The following is a 22,735-nucleotide window of genomic DNA, read 5'->3' as shown; positions in this document are numbered from 1 at the left end:
GTGCCCCAGCAAACATAGAAGTGCAAGGGCACAGGATGTGAGAGATGAGCCTTGTTGCCTCCTCCTGTTCAAAACAAGCTCACAGCCTGGGGCAAAGATGCATGAGTAAGCTTTGCCCTAGGCCTCACCTCCAGCCCACAGTTGCTGGTTTGCACCCTGACCCAACAGTTCCCGTCCTCCTCACCCCACCCTTCAGCTAAAGTTTTACCTGTGTCTGCACAGGCTGTGCTCTGCAGAGATTGATTAATCTCTGCAGAGTGCGGCCTTTTATTTTCCTAGGCATCTCCTATGTCCCATGCTTCTGATATGTTATCTCAGCCAGAGGGGCAATGCCCCGCAAAAGAAAAAGGGAAAAGAACATTGGGTGACTCTTGGTGCCTGCAAGAATTGGGTGTGCCTCTGGAACAGTTCATGTGGGCTAGTTGCCCCTTAATAGCATTTAATTGCTTTTGTTGTACTTAACAGTAGAATCATAGAATCGTAGAGTTGGAAGGGACCCCCCCCCCCAAGGATCATCTGGTCCAACCCCCTGCAATGTAGCAATCTCTACTAAAGCAACTCTGACAGATGGTCATTCAACCTCTGCTTAAAAACCTCCAAGGCAGGAAATTCCACCACCTTCTGCAGGAAGTTAAAAGAAGGGTAGGCGCTCCTGCTCCCACAGTCACGTTCAATTCATGCACTGTGGATCTCAGGATTCGAACTGTCCTTAGCAACTGTTGATAGACAGCTAGGAGGATGTAGTCATTGCAGGCAATTAGTCCAGAGCACAAGTGTGGCTAGAAAGAGGGCGAACTTTGATAATGAGGGACATTGAGATGAGACAAAGACATGAGCTGGCTGGCCAGAACCTGAGATCCCCAATCCCTGGTGGGCCATTTTGGCAGGTTTATGGACTCCTATAACCTGTCTGATCAAATGGTACCACGTTGACTTACCCCCCCCCCCCAATGTTGCATGGCAAACAATATTGCAAAGGAAAATCCAAGGAAAGCGGAACTTTGAGGTTGATAGGTGATGATTCCAACACTTGCTTTCTGCACTTTTATCAGTCCCTGATACTGGGTTCCCCATGTCGGGGGCTCCCAGCAGTGCCAGCCAGCATGGTCAGTGGCCACATATGTTGAGAGTTTGTGCCCAACAAGATCTGAATGACTGCAGGTTCCTCAGCCCTGCTGTGCAATGACAGCATGCACACAACCTGTAGGTAGAAGCTATGAATGCTCACCTTGATCCCACTGATCCAGGGGCACTGATCCCAGGCTCTCTTTTCACTTGCCGTTCCCAGCATTTCTTCACCTCATTCGGGGCCCGTGACCGCTGCTTCATGCTGATCTTCCGCCTCTGGCAGAACACGCTCCTGGATAAGGTAAGAATGGACCCATTGCTCCTGCAGAAGCAACCTAGGATACAGCAGCTTGAAGCTCAGTCCTTGCTATATTTCAGCACTGGAGTTCCAGATTTTGCCAATTTTTTGGGGGGGGGGTATGTCTCTGTCTCTCTGTGTGTGAAGCCTCTGCCCAGTTTCCGAAAATAGGAACCAGGTGTTTAATGTTGGGTTCTAGACTGTAAGGGGGGGTATGTGTTGCATGTAGGTGTGTCAGGACTAAACAGATAAGCCTGGACTGATTTTGCCCTGTTCATCTGAGCTCTTCAACTGCAGTGCTTTTTCTATTTTCTAATGCTGTGCTCTCCTCCCAGACGTTGTCCCCTCAAGAGCTCTGGCACATTGTCCACCAATGCTATGGCTCTGAACTCGGCCTCACCAGTGAGGATGATGATTACGTCTCTCCCATCGATGAGATCAACGGTTTGGGGTGAGTGTACAGTGCCCTGCAGACACCATAAGCCCACCCACCCCCTGACTGCAGTGTAACTATAAGGATGCGAGGGGAGATTGGATAAAATACAAGGTTACATTCTACTGAATAAGGCTAATGGGTGCACCTAGCCCAGTGCTGGCTGCACAGATTGGCAGCATCTCTTCATCTCAGGCGAGGATCCTTCTCTTAGTTCTGTTTGCTCCAAGCCACTTACCTGGGGGTGCTTGTGCAGCGGTTTTGTCTCATCCCCCTTCCAAGAGGCCCTACCAAATTTGAATCAAGGTGTGGTCCGAGCATTGCCCACATTCTCACTTGTAAGAGAAAGTCTCTTCCCTCTCCCCCAAGAAAATGTGTGGGCAAAAGAGAGAGAGAGAGCATTCACACACCATTAATGCAGAGGCCAGGAATCTGTGGCCCTCCGGGCTTTGCTGGACTGCAACACCCTCCAGTAGAATAGGTTGCAGTCTGTGTTTGTGTGTGGTGTTCCCAACAGTTCCTCCAGTTTGCAAATGTGCCCATAGGCCCCAAAAAGTTGGCGAACCCGGGCTCAGGAATGCTGAGTCAGCCCCACCCAATGGCTGAACTTGCCATTAAGTTGATTGTGGATATGGGTGGGGGCCCTTGTGCATTCTGACCCCTTTTTTAGGCCAGCCTTTCTCGTCCAGGGCTTCTTTTTGAACCCTTCCTCCTCCTTGTCTCTACATTTCCCTGGCTCTTCTTTCCAACAGAAGCCCCAAAGAGACTGGGGATGTCATTGACCTGAGCGACTTGACTTCCCGCTGCAGCACAGACCTCAAGCTGGACACCAGCCCCCTCCTGGACAAAAGGGACGCCAGTCAGAGCATCAACTCGCTGGCCAGCAGTAGTGATGGGACCACCTCGGTAAGGATGGCGGGGTTCAGATATAGGGGCTTTTGAAGTCTGTATGAGTCACCATTTGAACATCTCTCCTCGTAGCTTTTTGCCAAAATCTGCCTCTCTGTGTTTCCCATCTATTGGTCTCTGGAGCAGCAGAGAACATTCTGGAATCTTCCCCCAGAATGCTCTGCAACATGCAAGGGTTCTGCTGTAGCCCAAGCAACAAAGGAATGGTTCCTCGAGGAAGCTTGAAATACAAGTAAAGGTGTAGGAAGAAGCAAGTGGAGGACCATGGAAAGTTTCCCCACTAATTAAAATAAAACATGTCCAGGAAATAAGTGCAAATTAAATCAGATCAAGGGATTTTATCTCATGTAATAAAACCATTCCTTCCCTGCTTGCTGCCAAAACAGATAAATGTTTCAAGATCTGGAGTATTTTTAGAAGTCCAGTTTTGCGAGATTGCTTTTTTCACGGCCAAAAAGACTCTCTCTCTGTAACTGTAATTGTTGTTTAGTCAAGCCCTACAGAGCTGGGAAATGTCCAAGAATAACATCCAGAGGGAGCCCTCAAAACGAAGTTGACATACCTAAACACTTCCTGCTAAAATAGTTTTATGATTTTACTTTCCGATAACGTGAGACATTTCAGGAAAATGACAGGCTATTGAACTACTTCAGAACACATTCCCTCCCCTTAAAAGGAAACTGAATTAGGGATCTTGTCTCGAGAATGGCCAGCGCTCTTGCTAACTAGAGTTCCTGGGATTCTTTAGCATGAAGCCGTGAGGCTAAGATTGGTTTAAGAGTGATGTGCTTGTAGTTTAGATATGCTCTGAGCCTGTAAGAAAAACGGCTCACGTGCCACCTAAAGTTTCCAAACGAGGTAGCTTTGTTAGTCTGTCATAACAAACGCCATAAAAAACTTTGTGGCACCTTAAAGACAACAGATTTATTGTGTCATGGGCTAGAGTCCATTTTATCAGGTGCTGCAATAAAACTTGTTAGCAGTCATGATAAATATTTAAAAACAAACAAAACAGAAACAGAAAAATGATTGTCAGGATTCCACAGGAGATACATGAGTTTTTATTAGAGGTAGGGAATCGGAACTATTAGATTTAAGCTAGCCAGCCATGCCCTTTTCCAAGGTACTCCATTCCATTTCCACTCCTCCTTGGTTTTCCGTTTTCACACTCTCCAGCATCAGTCGCTGTTCTACAGCACTGAGCAAGCTCATTCCTCTTTTACCTGTGTCCCCCAACCCCTGATATCTCTGCATAGATAGTCCCATTTTGGGTACATAAGGATGGATAGGTTCCCAAAGAATGTAGGATTCCATGATCTGCGTTAGATTTGCAGCTATACAAAAATTTAGCTTTACTAAATTCCATTGAATGTCATCCTGACTTCTATTGCATGCAAGCTGTCAAAATACCACCAGGCATCAGCTGCTGTCTCTCCCCTCCCCCCCCAAAGATGTTAGGTGTTGAAGCCCAGTGCCAAATACTCACCCAATATTCCCATGTCCGGAGAACATTTGGAGAATCTTTTGCCCACTCAAAGAGAGCAAACTCCTCAGGTGTGTCGCTAACTGTGCCCATCCACTTCCTTCCAGCTGGCAGAGGACCCAGATGAGAACACTGACAGCCAAGTGGATGCTTCTTCCAGCCACACAGTGACCTCAGCAACAGAACCTCCCAGGGACGATTTGCCACAAGGGCCGCCAATGTCCCCCCTGGAGGGGGACCCACTCCCCAGCGAGGAGCTCCCCACGGACATGAGCAATTCCTCCTCCTCGACGCAAGATGAAGGTGAGGGCAGCCCCCCCCCCCCGCACTCTCTAACTGTTAAATGGGGTGGGGTGTGCATCCGTGTGTGTGTGAATTGTCGTAACCAGATAATATGCAAATTTTTGTTATTGGCCCCGTGCCCTTACTCTTCTAAGCACCTAGTGGTGCCCCTGCTATGCTTCAACCAGGCAGAGGGCCTTCTCAGTAGTGGTGGAATGCCCTTCCATCAGGTGTCAAGGAAATAAACAACTATCTTGAGTTTTAGAAGACATCTGAAGGCAGCCCTGTTTAGGGAAGTTTTTAATGGCTGATGTTTTATTGTATGATGATAATGATGATGATGATGGTGTTGGGAGCTGCCCAGACTGGCTGGGGAAACCCAGCCAGATGGGCAGGGTATAAATAAATTATTATTGTTGTTGTTATTATTATTGTTGTTATTGAACTCTTTTCTCCCCCTCAAGCCGAGGTGGACGCTTTCTTTTCAGACCTGCCGGGGCGGTTGCTCATCAACACTGTTTATCATGTTGGAGCTGAAAGGCTGCAGCAGATGCTCTTCAGCGACTCCCAGTTCATACACGGCTTCTTGGACCAGCGCAAGTTCACAGGTAAGGAGGACCCGGGGACGCCTCCAAAGCTACATCCTCCCTTGTTGTTCAGGAGCAGGGTTTGGGCGGATGTTTCAAGCTGCAAAACAAAGGATGCTGCCAATTTCTGTCATTCTGCATCGCTTAGACCCAAATCCATTTTGCAACACTGTCTTTTCGCCCCAATCCCAATTTACAGAAGGGAGGGCCGCAGCTCCGTGACAGAGCCTCTGTTTTGCACACAGAAGGTCTCTGGATCAATCCTCAGCATCCTTAGATAGTGCTGGGAAAAGTTCCCAAATGGAATCCTTGGGAGCCACTTCCATGTCCTGAGAATAATTAATAAATAATAATAATAATAATAATAATAATAATAATAATAATAATAATTATACCCTGCCCATCTGGCCGGGTTTCCCCAGTCACTCTGGGCGGCTCCCAACAGAATTAAAAGCACAATAAAACACCAGACATTAAAAACTTCCCTAAACAGGGCTGCCTTCAGATGTCTTCTAAAAGTCAGGTAGTTGTTTATTTCCTTGACATCTGATGGGAGGGCGTTCCACAGGGCGGGCGCCACTACCGAGAAGGCCCTCTGCCTGGTTCCCTGTAACTTCTCACAGTGAAGGAACAGCCAGAAGGCCCTTGGAGCTGGACCTCAGTGAATGATGGGGGTGGAGACACTCCTTCAGGTATACTGGGCCAAGGCTGTTTAGGGCTTTAAATATCAGCACCTACATTTTGAATTGTGCTCAGAAACGTACTGGGAGCCAATGTAGGTCTTTCAGGACCTACAGGGCAGGCAGCAACAATTCTTAAAAAACTTAGAACTGCATGATTTGTATATTGATCTTAAAACTTTCGCATACTGTTTTCCCCCACCTACCCACTCCGTTTTTTAAAAAGCACAATAACCAAGGAATTCCTCCTCCTGATATGTCCCCTTTTCTCCCGCAGACGTGGCGCTGACTTCGTGGACCGGCGACAACAAGTGCCACCAAAGCCGCGTGATCTCCTACACGATCCCCATCACCAACCCTTTGGGCCCCAAGGCTGCAGCTGTAGTGGAAACTCAGGTGTGGGTGTGCAAAAGCTGCTTCTTCTTCTTTAAAAAAAAAGAAGACTGGGAGGGAAGCGTGCGCTTTTTATACCGAGCTGACTGGATTTCAGAAAGCCTTTCAGCAATTGCTTCCACAGATCCGTTGACTAAATAAAGAGCGGGGTGGGGGGTGGGGATAGTAAGTACAGTGAACCTACACATTATGTGCATTTGACTTGCATGATTTCAACCATACGTGGTTGAAGGCAGTCTGGTTGAGGGGAAATGTCTGAAGTCCCGGGCAAGGCCTGCTTGGCTTCTGGAAATTTCCTGCAAGATCTTGTAATAGCCAGAGAGCACACCAAGTGGGCCTTGCCTTGGAAGGAAGGAAGACCGAGAGCTCAAAAATTTTTTTCGTGCCACTTGGAGGTAAAGGTAAAGGGACCCCTGACCATTTGGTCCAGTTGTGACCGACTCTGGGGTTGCAGCACTCATCTAGCGTTATTGGCCGAGGGAGCCGGTGTACAGCTTCCAGGTCATGTGGCCAGCATGACAAAGCCGCTTCTGGCGAACCAGAGCAGCACACGGAAACGCCGTTTAGCTTCCTGCTGTAGCGGTACCTATTTGTCTACTTTCACTTTGACGTGCTTTCCAACTGCTAGGTTGGCAGGAGCTGGGCCCGAGCAACGGGAGCTCACCCTGTTGTGGGGATTTGAACCACCGACCTTCTGATTGGCAAGCCCTAGGCTCTGTGGTTTAACCCACAGCGCCACCCGTGTCCCTTTCCACTTGGAGTTACCTGGCGCAAAAAGAGCTTTTTTATTTTTAATTTATTTATTTGGTTTTCCAGATTAAAGTTTTATAGTCACATATCCAACATACAACATAAAAACAAGATTCCGAGGAATCTCTTGGACTTCCCCCCTCCCCTTTGTGGTTTCTATTCCTCCTGCATCTTTTATAAAAATCCAAATCTTTTACCTCCCCATTGTATTCAAAGTTCACCATTAAACTCCAAGTGATATTCCAATCCTCCTAATGATTTTAACTGTTTACAATGCCCTTTAAGATAAGTTCTAAATTTTCCCCATATTAAAATTTGGGTGTTTCTGATTTCTGATTCTTCCAGTCATTTTAGCAATTTTCGGCACAATCCATCAACTTGATCTGCCATTCTTCTCTGGTAGGGACATGCAAAAAGAGCTTTTAAGCTCCTCACCTTTCCTCTCTAGCAAGGTCCCCCCCCTCCCCCAGTGTGCCGTGCGAGCAGCACGGTGGCTTTTAGGCGTGGTGTGGCTACTCTGACTTCCCATGAGATCTCACAAGAGGATCCTCACCACTTCCGAGAGCCAGCGTGCCTCCGGCCAAAGGACGTTCCAAGCAGAAATTACTTCCTGACCTGCCAACTTATAGAAGGCTGACTGGCTATCCACACATCAGCTCTAAAGGTTTTCTTTGTCTGTGAACGATTTTCACATACACAGGTGTCCCTCCACTTAGCACGGGGGTTATGTTCCAGGGCCCCGTGCGCATAAGTGAAATCACGTAAAATTGGGGGCACCCCCTAAGCACCCTTTAAACGCCCTCTCTGCTGCTCTCTTTGTACTAAAAATACTGTATCCAAAAATATCCACAACCAGAATTGAAGCTCTGGGGCCAGCAGGAGGCATGAGGATGCACAGAAAAGTGGCTGCGGCTGTTGCGCTACCTCACACCTCAGCTGCTAGGCGGCTAGGCTGAGCAGCATAAACAAAGCCCCACTGCGCCTCCGGTCTCTTCAAGGCTTTCTCCGCCTTCACTGCCGTCTCCTTCAGGCTCCAGGGAGGGTCTCCTCACGAGGACACTCCAGCTCTCTCCCACCATTTCTGGGTTTAAATTGAATTATTTAATTCTTTCCTGACACTGCACATGCGCACGGTCCAGTCACGCATAAGGGAGGGGATGACCGTACACATAACCCTCGGAACCGATCCCAGGCATAAGTTGCGATTCTGTACCGAGGGAAGTAAAATGCAAAAAGTACAGATAGTGAAATTCAAGATAAACAAGGTTACCCTTTGCACCAGAGATGATGGGTGATAAAACAATCCCATTTGGCAATCTGAGTTAATCTATATCGGAAAGAAAGCCATTGCCTCTATTCAGACCAAAATGAAGAGTCGGACTCCTTGATGAATTGTAGCTCAGCAGTTTTGCACCAGAGCTTCCCTTTCAAATTATTTGACTTGAGTGTGGCTAAGTCAAGGTCAGCAGCAGACTGTCCAGATAAACTGAAATGTTCCCCTGCTGGCTGTAGAAATATTGTCATTTCTGAAGTCAGGTTCGTGGTGATCTTTGCGCAGGGCGATTTGCGCCCTGTGCTTGTCTCCACAGTCAGGGCCGGCCCAAGGCATTTTGACACCCGAGGCAAACCACAAAATGGCGTCCCCACCTCCTGGCCAGGAAAGAAGGGGCGAGTGAAGATGTACATCAGGAATAAGGGAGGAATAAAGATCCACGCCTGGAACAAGGGTGGGAGGGCACCACCAATGCCTCCCGTTTGCCAAAAGGCTGCTGTAGAGGCAACAACGGTTGTTGCCACAGCAGCCGCAGCGGGTGATGCACTCCTTGGATCTGCTGCCTCTGAGGATCCTGCCGCCTGCCGTGGTTGCCTCACCTTGCTTGCCTCATGGGTTGGCTGGCCCTGCCCACAGTTCATTGATCAGTTCTCCTTGGTGCATTTGGTTCTGAATAGAGAGAACGGCCTTCCTTCTCACTACAGATTTCGGTTAACTCTCTTTGCCAAGTTCATTGTTTTACCACCTGTTGCTGCTGTCGTAAAGGGTCACCGGGCTTACCTTGCATAGTTCTGAATCGTCACTCTCTGTACCTCTTCAGTTTAATTTCCTGTGCTGTCACTGCTTACTACCCCCCTTGTAGCACAATATGTATGCATCTAAACCTACATATAGTCACATCGGCAGCATACATTTCAAGCACATTGCTTCCGCCAAAGAACCCTGGGAACTGTAGTTTACCCCTCACAGAGCTACAAATCCCAGCATCCTTAACAAACTACAATACCCAGGATTATTTGGGGGAAACCATGTGCTTTATGCATGTTAATGTGCTTTAAATGTATGCTGTGGGTGTTGAGATATATAGATATAGATGTATATGTGTATGCGCATTAGTCCATGGAATATTATGCTGTAATAATTTTTTTAAGCTTTGAAAGTGCCACAAAACTTTGCTAAGTTTGCTGCAAGCAAGTTAAGGTGACTGCCCTTCTGTAAAATGTGCACATGGCTGTGGAACTCACAGGTCTCTCTTCTCCCCTTTCTCGCTCGACGGCCAGACTCTGTTCCGTACCAGCTCCAAAAGCGGGGGCTGTGTTGTTGACTCGGAAGTGATCACACAGGGGATCCCGTACCAGGACTACTTCTACACAGCGCATCGATACTGTATTACTGCCGTGGCCAAGAGCAAGGCCCGACTCAGGTACTGGTTCCTCCCCCTTGTCCCCACAGCTTCAGGCCTGGTTTCCTCTCCTCCTGGCATGTTGACCCAGTTTATCTCTCGAGGCAAAACCAGCGAGAATCCCATAGCACCATAAAACAGGGGTGGGAAACCTGTGGTCCTCCAGGTCAGCTCTCAACATCCCCAACCAATAATAATAATAATAATAATAATAATAGTAGTAGTAGTAGTGGTAATAATAATATATTTATATATTTATATATTTATACCCGGCCCATCTGGCTGAGTTTCCCCAGCCACTCTGGGCAGCTCCCAACAGAATACAGTGGTGCCTTGCTAGACGAATTTAATTCGTTCCACGGGTCTTTTCTTATAACGAAAAATGCGTCTAGCGAATCCCATAGGAATGCATTGAATTTTTTTTGAAATTTTTTTTGCCCATGGGAACGCATTAATTGAATTTCAATGCATTCCTATGGGAAACCGTGATTCACTAGACGGATTTTTCATAAAACGAATTCGTCTAGCGAGGCAACCTCCGCTCGAAAAATCCTTTTGTTAAGCGGAAATTTAGTTAAGCAGGGCATTCGTTAAGTGAGGCACCACTGTATTAAAAACACGATAAAACATCAAACATTAAAAACTTCCCTAAACAGGACTGCTTTCAGATGTCTTCTAAAAGTCAGATAGTTTTTTATTTCCTTGACATCTGGTGGGAGAGCGTTCCACAGGGCGGGCGCCACTACCGAGAAGGCCCTGTGCCTGGTTCCCTGTAACCTCACTTCTTGCAGTGAGGGAACCGCCAGAAGGCCCTCGGAGCTAGACCTCAGTGTCTGGGCTGAAGGATGGGGGTGGAGATGCTCCATCAGGTATATTAGGCCGAGGCTGTTTAGGGCTTTAAAGGTCAGCACCAACACATTGAATTGTGCTCGGAAACATACTGGGAGCCAATGTAGGTCTTTCAGGACCGGTGTCTTTCAGGCCACTCCCAGTCACCAGTCTAGCTGCTGCATTCTGGATTAATTTTAGTTTCCTGGTCACCTTCAACGGTAGCCCCACATAGAGCACATTGCAGCAGTCCAAGCGGGAGATAACTAGAGCATGCACCACTCTGGCGAGACAGTCTGCGGGCAGGTAGGGTCTCAGCCGGTGTACCAGATGGAGCTGGGAGACAGCCGCCCTGGACGCAGAATTGACCTGCACCTCCATGGACAGCTCTGAGTCCAAAATGACTCCCAGGCTGTGTACCTGGTCCTTCAGGGACACAGTTACCCCATTCAGGACCAGAGAGTCCTCCCCTCCTACCTGCCCCCCGAAAACAGTACAGTGGTACCTCAGTTTTTGAGCAGCTTAGTTCACGAACAACTTGGAATTCAAACGCTACAAACCCAGAAGTAGGTGTTCGGGTTTGCGAACTTTTTTTCGGAATCCAAACTGTTCATTTTGAGTGTTACACTTCCTTTTTCAGTGCCACACTTCCGTTTTGAGTGCCCCTGCTCCTGCTTGCATGGGAGTAGGAGCTGAATCGAGGCTGCTCAGCCGGGGAGGTGCAGGATCCTCCACACTTTCCATTGAGGGGTTCACGGCTGGTCCCCTCCCTTGAGGGGAGAAGTTTAAAGGAGCCCCCACCTCAGCACCAGAGCTCCTGCACCACCTGAAGGCAGCCAGGCGGAATAGTTGCTGGGGTGGCAAAGGTGGAGGCAGCCCAGCAGCTGCATTTGAGAGCCCCTAAACAGCTGCTGAGGCAGCTGTCAGGCTGTCTCCGCATTGCCACGCGATGCTCCTTTGAACTTCTCTATTGAGGTGAACGCGGCCACGCAACCCTCAGTGGAAAAGTGTGAGGGAGCCTGCACCTCTCTAGGTGAGCAGCCCTGATCCAGCTCCTACTCCCCGCGCAAGCAGGAGCGGGGCAGGGATCTCTCAGCTGGGGAGCGGAGGCTTTGTGCTCCCCATTTGGCATTCAGAATTGAAACTGAAACTATCCAGAAAACCACAAAGCCAACAAACTTGCAACTCACGAGGAAGCAGCAACACAACAAATTGAAAAAAGTAAACCAAACGCAAATGAATCAAAACCACGAGAAAACATAAAACAACACCGACCCTAACCCTAATTCCAATCCTTATCCTAACACTAAGGTAAAGGGGCCCCTGACCATCAGGTCCAGTCGTGTCCAACTCTGGGGTTGCGGCGCTCATCTCGCTCTATAGGCCAAGGGAGCCAGCATTTGTCCGCAGACAGCTTCCGGGTCATGTGGCCAGCATGACAAAGCTGCTTCTGGCGAACCAGAGCAGTGCACGAAAACGCCGTTTACCTTCCCGCCGGAGCGGTCCCTATTTATCTACTTGCACTTTGGTGTGCTTTCAAACTGCTAGGTGGGCAGGAGCTGGGACCGAGCAATGGGAGCTCACCCCGTTGCAGGGATTCAAACCGCCGACCTTCTGATCAGCCTAACACTAACCCAGTCCTAAAATTAACCCTTACCCTAACCCAGAAATGGTCTTGTTAGATAGTAAAAATCATATTAAATTGCTGTTTTAGGGGTTGTTTTTAAATGTCTGGAAAGCATTAATCCATTTTGCATTACTTTCTATGGGAAAGCATGCCTTGGTTTTGGAATGGACTTCTGGAACAGATTAAGTTTGAGAACCAAGGTACCACTGTACTTTGATCATGCCAGCTGAGGCTGGCGGGGCAACACTTGAAGAGCTACAGGTTTCCCATCCCTGCCATAGGAGCGTTTATCATGGCACCATACAGTCACAGAGTTGGAGGGAACCTCAGAGTAGTCTAACCCCCCTGTTCAGTCCAACTAAGAATATAATAACAGCATTCCCGGCAGATGGCTGTCTAGCCTCTGCTTGAATACTTCCATAGAGTCTGTGGAGTGAGCTTTCACAGGCCACAGGCCGCTTCATCAGAAGCGTTTATTTCCTTTTTTCGCAGAGTCTCCTCTGAGATCCGGTACCGGAAGCAGCCATGGAACCTGGTGAAAACGCTCATTGAGAAAAACGCCTGGAGCGGCGTAGAAGAATACTTTCAGCACTTGGGTATGGGAAGCAAAAGGGCAGAGCTGCACTCCAGAAACCTGAGCACAGAGCAGTGCCGCCAGGGGCCTCAGGGGATGGGATTGCCCCCTGCTTTGTCCCATGTGGAGGATCATAGCGCCCTGTGGTTTCAGTGGCCCTGGGGCTGGGCTGCTTTATCTGTGGACATGTGGGGGGTATTCATGCTCTGGAGGAGAAAGCAGTGGTAGCTGGTGCTCATTGGGACTGGTAGGGTGGGAGGCAGGGAGCCCAACAGTAGGTGGCGCCAGAGTCAATGACGGGCAGAGATAGCTAATGCTAGTTTTGTGCCTATCCTCCTTGCTGAATCCTACAAAGGCAAAACTGAGACTAAGGAGAAGGGAGCTGACAGCCAGGGCCCAGGGCTGGTTGTTGTTGTTGTTGTTGTTACACCCTGTCCACCTGACTGGGTTGTCCCAGCCACTCTGGGTAGTTTCCAACAGATATGAAAACAAACATCCGACGGTTAAAATGTCCCTATAGAAGGCTGCCTTCAGATGTCTTCTAAAAGTCGTATAGCTATTTATCTCCTTGACATCTGATGGGAAGGTGTTCCGCAGGGCAGGCGCCACTACCGAGAAGGCCCTGTAGTTAAAAAGGCAGGCAGGTGGAGTATTGGCAGAGGGCTGACAGAGGTTGGCAGGGCAGGGCAGGACCAGCCTCCCCTGGGAGACTGCTATGGAGCTTTCAGCCTCCCCTCCCACTCCCTCTGTTGCAGAGCTGGCGCTGGTGCAGGCAGAGAAGGCCCTGCTGGAAGAGAGCTGCCATGGCAAGGAGCCGCGGGGGCTCCTGTCCGGCCTACGCCGCCGGAAGCGTACCCTGAGCTGGAGAGCCCCCCACGTCGAGCCCCCGCTCCCCACGTTGCCTGACGGTGAGGGGGCAGCCCGCACCATCCGTCCCTCAGGTAGGCCCCCCTCGCATGGAAGGCAGCAGGCCAGGGTCCAGCCTGTCCCCTCCCCTTCCACACTGGGCTGTCTCCCTGGATCCGCAGGGCCTGATGCTTGCAATAGCCCTTGACCTGCGGGCCTTCATCTCCCCTGCAGGCAGCCTGACCTCTCGGCTCTCGGAGCAGCTGTCGGAACAAGGGCAAGGCCAGACCGTCTCCACCGTGATTCTCATCATCAGCTTGGTGTAAGGCAGCTGCTGGCTTGGGAAATGGGGAGAGGGGGGTTGGGGCTGGGTCTAGAGCCTCTTAGGAGCTGGCGCTGCCCCAGGCAGGTTTACTCAGAGGTGAGTCCCACTGTTCAATGGGGCTCATCTCCTAGCAAGGCACCCGCGCACCATACCTGAAAATGCCCTAGCACCATTTTAATAGTCTTGACCCCGCAAGGTCCTGGGAACTGTAGTTTAAGTGTGCTGAGAGCTATTAGGAAACCCCTTGCAAGGCTATGATTCCCAGCACTCTCAACCAGCTAGGAAGCTGGTGGGGGGGGGGAGTCATGACCGCTGATGTGGCATAAGAGTGCTTTAAATGTGCAGTGTAGACGTGAGCTGGATTGGGAGGCAAAGTAAGAGCACAACCTGTTCTTGAGTAGGACAAGCATAGGAATTAGTAGTAGTAGTAGTAGTAATAATAATAATAATAACAATAACAATATTACAGTGGAACCTTGGCTGTCAAACGTAATCCATTCCAGAGGACCGTTCGACTTCTGAAACGTTCGACAACTGAGGCGCAAAGGGCTGGCTGCAAGCTCAATGGAGAAAATGGAGAAATATGTCTTGGAAGCCGTTCAACTTCCGAGGCGCGTTCGAAAACGGAAGCATTCATTTCTGGGTTTTCAGCATTTGAAAACCAAAACATTCGGCTTCCGAGGCGCTCGAAAACCAAGGTTCCACTGTAATAATAGTAGTAGCAGCATGCCGCCCATATGACTGGGTTGCCCCAGCAGCTCCCAACAAATTATAAAGCCACAGTAAAACATCAAACATTTAAAACTTCCTGATACAGGGCTGCCTTCAGATGCCTTCAGAAAGTTGTGTAGCTTTTGATGTTTGAAATCTGATGGGAGGGCACCACTACTGAGAAGGCCCTCGGAGCTGGACCTCAATGTCTGGGCTGAACAATGGGGATGGAGATGCTCCTTGAGGTATACTGGGCCGAGGCCATTTAGGGCTTTAAAGGTCAGCACCAGCCCACAACCCACGGTTGCCATGTTTATTGCATCGTGCACATCCAGCCCAATGTCTCGAAGTGTATGAAGCAAAGGTTTTCGCTCACCACTTTCTCTCTTTGTGCTGGGTAAGGGGAGGGGCCTTGGTTTAGGGGCGGAGCACACACTTTGCATGCAGATTGGCCCCTGGAAGACACTGTGCCTGAGACCCCAGAGAGTGGCAGCCTCTTATGAGCAGCCAGTACTGGATGAGAGATCGACACATGATCTTCTCCTGGTAGCAGTCAGCTTCCTGCGTCTCTTTAACCTCGCCCTCCCTTCCATTTCTGTGTGTTGTTCTGCCGTGAGAAAGACACAAGAGCAGGGTCAGCAGCCTTGCTTGTTTAATAGTAATGGTGAGCATTTGGGAGAGGGGAGAGAGAGAGAGAGAGAGACTCAGGATAGGATCCCCTGCTTGTTTTGGTTTTTCCCCCGGGCCGGAAGCACGAGCAAAGCGTCACACGTCTCTTTCTTTCCTTCTTCCACCTCTGCCTCCGCACAGGATCTGTGTGAGGTATCGTATGCCAGTCTCACTCCCCCAACTGTGCTTCTGCCTTGGGCCCCCTTTGGACCTTGCCCCTAACCTGAACCCCATCCTGCACTGACCCTGCTGTTGACTCACAAACACCATCCCTTGCCTTGGATGCTGACAGATAACATCCCACCACCTCCCCGCTTATGCTCTTTGCCACCCTCCTCCCTGCTGCCACAACCATCTCCTCTGGCTCCCTGTCCCTGAGCCTGTTTGTCATCCTCCACTCGTCTGTGCATTCCTTCCTCCACTCCTTTTGTCCTCCACTTTCTCCCTGCACCCTCCCCTGCTTGCCCTTTCCCCCTTACTGGTTGTCTTGTACTCAGGGTTTTTATCTGAATTAAAAGCAAAGCAAAAGGAAAATAATGATCCATAGACGGATAGCCTGAGTTCTTTACCCTGGCTACGTTATATGAATTTGCATACTGCTTCCTTATCTTTGCCTGCGCCTGGCAGTTATGGCAAGGAACAAAGTGCTTCATGACACCCCAAAGTTGTGTCCCCTAACGGCTGCGTGGCCTGCTTCGCCCGTCTCTTCTCTCTTCCTTGTGGCTTCTGACCCATCTCTGCCTTCACATGCTCAAAGCTTAATCTGTGAGCCAGGGATTTTCAGAGAGAGAGAGAACAAGTGAAAATGTGAGGGGAAAAGAATGTGAAAGAGGGAGAAAGAAAAGAGAGACTGCGAAAGAAAAAGGATGTGAAAGAGAGAATGCAAAAGAAAGAAATCTGAAAGAGAAAAATGCGAAAGAGAGAAGGCGATAATGCAAGCAAATGTGAAAGAGAAAGCAAAAGAGAAAGAAAATAGTGTGAAAGAATGCGAAAGAGAATGCAAGAGAGAAAGTAAGAAAGTGAGAGATAACGCAAAAGAAATAAAATCGAACAAAGAGAATGCAAAAGAAAGCAAGAAAAAGAGAAAGAAAACTACTGGCATGCTGAATTTTGCATCCAATATAAAAAAATGTGCAAAATCATGGATTACACAGGGATCAAGTCTTGTTGTCTATTGCTGTCCTTCAGCTCAGGCAGAGTTCATATACTGCATTTGCAACTGGTCTGTACGTTTTCGATATTACCGCTGCAGCCTCCACTTGATCACTTAAAAACTAACCTGGAGGGATCATCACAGACTATTGTCTCTTATCGCATCAGGCTGTGTTCCTAACAAGGGGGAGAGGGGGAGAATGCTTGCTACCACTTAAGCTAAATGGCGCAGACCCATGCCCTGTCTCAACCACCCTCACCAGCATCTGTGTTGAATCCCTGCATTTACTTTCTTTAAATACTGTGCTCTAATGAGCTACATGCTATTGATTTCCCAAAGAGAGATGTCAGATGCCGGCATCATCCACTCGGCGTAGCATACGCTAATAGGCACTCATGCCTTGTATTTTTAATGCTCTGAGCGGGGAAGCTGTAAAGGGTTGTGTGTTCTTAGAGCCAAATGTAACTTAGCAATATTGCAGGGCCTGAACTCAGGTCCTCTTCTTTGCAAAATGGCTAAAGGAGCTGGGGAGGGGCCATAGCTCCGCGGTCGAGCCGGAAGCGCCTGGTACATGCATGGATAGCTCCAGAAAGTTAAAACACACGGAGAAGAGCTATAGTTCTATGGCAGAGCACATGTGCTTTACAAAACACATGCTCAGTGAAGTTCCCAGGTTCTGCCTGTGCTATTGCAAGCAAAAAGAAGCAGGCGATGTGAAAAGTCTCTGCTTGAGACCTTGCCAGTCCACAGACAATTTTAGGCCAGATGGACAAATAGCCTGGCCTGATACCGTGTTTCTCATATTTTAAGGCATCCCTAAAAAATAAGGCATGGCAGGATTTTCCAGACCTGGCGAAATATAAGGCATACCCCGAAAATAAGACATGCTGGTACGGTATGGCAGGGCACGCCGCGCCAAGTCCCGACCCAGCGGGACCCAGCAAGGGCAGCAGTGCGCGCTTTGCCGAGCCCCGACTGAGCGGGAGCTGGCAAAGGCAGCAGCCCGCCGCCGGCTTGGAGCTCGAGCCGGCAAAGGCAGCAGCGGCGCTTTGCTGAGCTCCAAGCCGGCGACGGGCTGCTGCCTTTGCTGGTTTTCGCTCCGTTGGGGGGGGAGCAGGAAGTCGCTCGCAACTTTCCGGATCCCTCCCCGCCGGTCTCCTCCTCCTTCCCGCTGCGCCTCCCCTTTCTGGGTTTCTCGGTGGCACCTCCTTCTCCTCTTCCGACGCTGGCTGGCGGCTTTGTGCTGGAATGCCGCGTGCGCAGCTTTCAGGTACCGGTAGACGAGGACGCGGGTTGGGGGTGGGGATGCACGTGTGAACGCCCTGGGTGAAGGGTCGGAGGCTGCAAGGCAGGGGTACGAACGCAATTCTCACCCGATTCGGTGGAGCTCGGCAAAGCGCCGCTGCTGCCTTTGCCGGCTCGAGCTCCAAGCCGGCGGCGGGCTGCTGCCTTTGCCAGCTCCCGCTCAGTCGGGGCTCGGCAAAAAATAAGACGCCCCCGAAAATAAGCCATAGGCTTATTTTCTTGAGTAAAAAAATATATAAGACATGACTTATAATATGAGAAACACGGTACAAGGAGCAAGACTTTCTTTCCCCTTGCTCCTAACACCTTGTAAGTCAATAATAACTAGACAGGGGGACCCACAGGACAGGGGTGTTTTCTATGGCCTAGAAAACCTCTGGGCGAAGTGGAAAACCTGTTTTGAGAGTATGCGTGTCACCTGGCCGAATGCTAACATGGTCCGCACCCGCCAGGATATTCTAACGCCCATCACCGCTGAACATTAACCAGGCTGGATGGGACTGATGACATCTGGAGGGCACTTTGTCGACTGCCTCTAACGGTATCTAACAAGGATAGCTCAAGGATTTCTATTTGCACAACAGAACTTCCTCTCTTGCACCCCCTGCATCTTCCCCAGATATGCTCTGGAGGATTGGGGGGAAACTTGAGAATAGATTTAGGGCATGCTCCTGGAGGGGAGGGCAATAGGAAGTTCCACTGTGCAGCCAGAAGACCTTGCACTCGCGGAACTGCTTTGTTGGATACCGCCCACCGAGCTGTTTCTGTTGCTAGACCTTCTCAGAATAGACCCATCATAATCAATGAACATGACTAGGCTGGGTCCATTGATTTCAGTGGTCCACTCTTGAGTAAAACACAGGGGCTCATCCACACTTCCACTTGCCCTGCTTGACTCACACTTTCTGGGCATGGGTCTGAGCGGTTTTCCTCATGGCCCACTCCTTTCCAAGGGGAAATCCACCCTTTAGTGCTAAATCAGAGCAAACATCATTTTTGCTTCGATTGAGCGCTAAAGAGCTGTTTTCCCTGGGGCGGACGGGGGACAGTGGGACAAGAGGAAGTGGATAAGCCCATAGTTGAATATGTATGTTATATAGACAAGTAGATAGATCCCCTTCATGCAGAAGAGTAGCATGTCAGGGAGAAGCTGGCTGATAATGCTTCTCTTTGACATTATAAATTTCTACTTTGTCTTTTAAATGTAGAGGCTGAAGTGGTTCGAAGCAGGCACAGGTTCGCTGCTTCGGCAAGAGCTTGGCCCAAGTGGTCTCTTCTTCTTCCAAGCCATTTCTCTCTTTCTCTCTCCAGCCTTGTGGTCTTGGTTATCCTGAACATGATGCTGTTCTACAGGCTCTGGTCTCTGGAGCACACAGCCCGGACCTTTGAATCATGGCAGGCCTATGCACTCTCCAGCGGGTAAGGAACCAGGAGAGAAGTGGGAGAACGTGACCTTTTTCTGTTTTACCTTCATGATCCGAAATGACGGATTCGGGCCCCGTTGTTTGTTAAAATTAAATGCGTTGGCAACATTCAGTTAGAAGGGAGGGGAGAGGGGAAAGTGGGCTGCATTTAAGAATACAGAGGCCTTGTGGAACTGGTCTGGGGTAGGAGCAATAGCACTATGGAGGAGCTCATAAGGCATGGAGATGAGGGGGGCTTTGAAGACATTTCCCTGTTGATCGCAGCTAAGAGTACGCTCTCTCTTTCCTCCCTGGTAGAAAGCTACCACAGACAGCATCTGAATGGGCCGAGATCCTGGAGCTGCAGAAGCGGTTTCACAGTGTGGAGGTTCAGAAGTGGAAGCAGATCCTCAAGGCCTCTGTGGAGCTTCTAGATGAGGTGAGGTTTGCAGCTTGGGGTGTCACGAGGGCGCTAATGGGGAGCTAATGTGAACACCCTTCTTTGTGTGGGAATGTTGTGGATAGTAGGGGAGGATATATTGATTAAATTTTATCCTTCCTCACTCACGCTAGCGAGCTAGTAGCAGAGCACATTCCCTTCTACATTGCAGGAAGCTAGTTGATGGATTCGTGAGAATCATTTGAGTTACACAATCCAGTCTGGCTTGTCCACATTGGATTGTTCCTGGTAAATCCCTTTTAGTTTTCCTCTTAAAAACAACAATGACACAACAGTCTTCCTTTAAAAGTAATGATAAGGTTTACTTACGTTCAGTTCACAGTATGGTCCTGAAGGCAGCCTTTATCTTGTAGTTACAGTTACAGAGAAAAGTGTGGGTTAATCCTCTGTGAGGGATGAGCCCATGCACTGTTGGCTGAGAGCCAGCAGACAGCAAAAGGCAAAATGGTGAGAAGGCGAAAAAGGGAAGGTAGGTCTGCTAGGGTCACGCCCATCTACCTGGTCACACACAGGGGGAGGATGCTCCAGACCGGGTGCAACAGGAGGTCCTCCTGGCTGGAGCAACATTCCCATGTGTCCACTGGCCAAACAGGAAATGTTGCATTTGACTGCTTCAGTGATGTTACATCCCAAAGTTTGATCCGAGGCAGCCCTACCCAGTGGAAGTTAATGGCAATAGCACCATTTTTCCACGGAGGGTGTTGGGGGGTATCTAGTCCTATTCATTTCTTTGGATGGCAGATGGATCTGGGCTGCCAGCTCCCTTTCTCCTGCCCTGGAGTCAGCAGGGGAATCTCCGGCAGTGGTGTTTTCTGCATGCTTGGAGCATTTGAAAAACACAAATCCTTTGCAAATGATTGCATTGGGATGCACAAAGGACTGAGTCCTTTTCAGCGCAAAGGCAGGAATATTTGTGCTGGGCTTTCTTTTCTCAATCTTCACAAACCCCGGAGTTTCTTTGTGTTTCTCTTCCCCCTTCAGCCTTAAGGAGATGCGAGGTGAAGGGGGGAGGATTCGAATCATGGTGCTGAGACAGAGTTGGTTTCCTAAACTTTGCCGTCCGCAAAGCCATTTTCCCCGTTGTAATCCCTCTCTTTGAAGCTGTTGTTTGCACCACAACAGATGGGGTTTGGGAAAGAGACCCTGCGGCTACCACAGGCTCTGAGAATAAAACCACTCCTGGGCCTCATTGCTAATGACGACTGCTCCTTCCTCGACTGCCTCCAGGGAGGGCTAACGCTGTCCTCTTCCCTCCAGATGAAAATCTCCCTTGAGAAGCTGCACCAGGGCATCACGGTGGCTGAGCCCCCCTTGGAGCCGGAGTGAAACCCCCAGCGCTCCCTCTCTCCCAAGGATGTTGCTCAGAAACTGCTGCTGGATCGGTGGCACCCACCTCCCGTGGCCGGTGTGCGTCCGAGGGGAGGACATTCTACTCCTCGCCAGACCAACAGCTGGACCTTAGCCTCAAGAGTGCCACTCGCAGGGATGGATTCAACCACCACCACTTTCCTGCTTCGGGATGTTTCTCCCGGAGCATCTTCCTTTTCTCTTTTTCTCTCTGAGGGTCTCTGCAGTGACTTCATTTTATCCCCTCCCCCTTTAAGTGCTATTTATATTCCTCACAGGACCCCAGAGAGCTTTTGACTTCTGCTGCTCCAGCATCCTTTCTTTACTTTCTTTCCGGCTGTTGTTCGGAGTGTGTGTGACTGGGAACTTTAGAGGGCAGATGGCGGTGCCTATATCTCTTGTGTTGAGATTTCACCTAACAGCTGGGACAGCAAGGACCCGCTTTCTTCCTCCATGTTGAGGGCAATCGATCTGTGATTTCCTTCTCTCTCACACACACACAAGTGGTTGAGAGATGGGAAACCAAGAGTCCGTATTGAATCCTTCCTTGCTCCCTCTCCTCCTGTTTCCATCCTTTGGCGAGCCCGATTGTTTTATTAAAGGGATCTTCTCGACAACATTACCTCTGACAGAAGGGGGAAAGGGTAGGCATGGCCCTGAACATTATGCGGCCAGAAATCTGATTTACAGAAGTTGGAGAGCTTCTGAGACCCGTGAGGGGATTCTGTGCCCCTTGCCCATGTGAGAGTTAACCTAGAGCAGGGATGGCCCTCCAGAGGTTGACGGACTACAGCACCCATCATCTCTGACTGCTGGTCATGGTGGCTGGGGCAGATGGGAATTGGAGTCCAACAATATCTGGTGGGCCACAGGTTCCCCATCCCTGACTTAAGAGCACGCCCAGGCAAGGGAGCCAAAGGCACCTGGGGAAGCAGCTGGGTCAAACCCACCAGTAATCCCACTTTTGGATTTCCATCACTAGGGTGGGGGTGGGCAGAGAGCCCAGGAGTACCCCAGTCTACGCCGAAAGCTTTCTGGCCTTGGGAGGTTTCTGCTGCGCCAGCTGCCCTAATCCGTTATTTGCCGCAACGAAAATGCCAAACTCAGCTTTTCTTTGTTGTTTTTTTTTGAGAGGAGAGCAATCTGAATGAGTGCAGCACAGTGGCCACAGAGTCGGGGCTCCTGGGTTTTATGTTTATTTTTTTACTCCCATGTGGGCAGCACCATGCTCCTAGACTCCAGGACTCCTTTGCCCGATTCCTCCTAGGCCCGTCTCCCAGGCAACAAATGGGCTTTGCCAAGGCCTAGCTGTACTGTCACTTTAAAATGAGGTTGCACTGCCAGTCAGGGCCCCAGGTGCCCTTCAAATACTGCCTGAGGGGGTTTCTCATCTTGAAATCCACCCCCTCCTGGGGAGGGGTGTGTGTCTGCCAGCCCTATGTTCTCCACTCCTGACTCAAAACCTTGGAAGGCCCAGGTTTCTGACCCCTTTTCTCCCTTCTTTCCCCCTCACCAAGGTTGTGGCGAGGGGGCTCCCCCCCCCCGTTTTGTAGCTGTGTTCAGTGTTAACGATCCTTTGTGTTCAAGGTTCCACAGAGGTGCTGGGGCTTATTTATTAGGGAGCGGAATAAAGACCGTGGATCGGAATCTTTCTGTGTGTATACGGGGAGTGTTTTTAAAGTGTGTGATCTTCTACAGTGTCTCCTCCACCTCTTGTCACTAGGGAGCTTGAGTGATCCATGTTGTAGGAGCATAAGTCACAAAGGGCCAGGCTGGGCCTGATTCTTTGTGGCATTGGGGAGTTGCAGAGGTCCGGAAAGCAGGCGATCCCTTGCAGCAGCCATAGCAGGAGGGCTGAAGAAAATCTGCTTTCGTGGTTAACATGAGGTTGTGGGGTGGGGCGGTTATGTTCACGCTCAATTCCAATAG

General features: G+C 49.8%; 1 protein-coding gene across 5 annotated transcripts in view; it reads left to right on the top strand.

The window, feature by feature from the left end:
* The window catches only part of GRAMD1A (GRAM domain containing 1A), a 48,956-nt gene extending 26,503 nt beyond the window's left edge, over positions 1-22,453 (top strand). For all 5 annotated transcript variants that reach the window (XM_035117731.3, XM_035117730.3, XM_035117732.3 and 2 more), the window contains 13 exons: positions 1,289-1,369; positions 1,702-1,817; positions 2,552-2,705; positions 4,299-4,494; positions 4,938-5,081; positions 6,018-6,136; positions 9,437-9,579; positions 12,506-12,609; positions 13,343-13,528; positions 13,668-13,755; positions 18,908-19,015; positions 19,318-19,438; positions 20,717-22,453. In XM_035117731.3, the coding sequence (XP_034973622.2) occupies positions 1,289-1,369; positions 1,702-1,817; positions 2,552-2,705; positions 4,299-4,494; positions 4,938-5,081; positions 6,018-6,136; positions 9,437-9,579; positions 12,506-12,609; positions 13,343-13,528; positions 13,668-13,755; positions 18,908-19,015; positions 19,318-19,438; positions 20,717-20,785 (1,629 nt within the window). In that variant the 3' untranslated portion in view covers positions 20,786-22,453. The remainder of the gene's footprint in view (positions 1-1,288; positions 1,370-1,701; positions 1,818-2,551; positions 2,706-4,298; positions 4,495-4,937; positions 5,082-6,017; positions 6,137-9,436; positions 9,580-12,505; positions 12,610-13,342; positions 13,529-13,667; positions 13,756-18,907; positions 19,016-19,317; positions 19,439-20,716) is intronic.
* Positions 22,454-22,735: the final 282 nt, after the last annotated feature.

This window comes from Zootoca vivipara, chromosome 6 (genome assembly GCF_965207765.1).
Source record: "Zootoca vivipara chromosome 6, rZooViv2.hap1.1, whole genome shotgun sequence".
NCBI classification, from domain to species: domain Eukaryota; kingdom Metazoa; phylum Chordata; class Lepidosauria; order Squamata; family Lacertidae; genus Zootoca; species Zootoca vivipara.
This window is presented reverse-complemented; position numbering and strand designations above follow the sequence as displayed.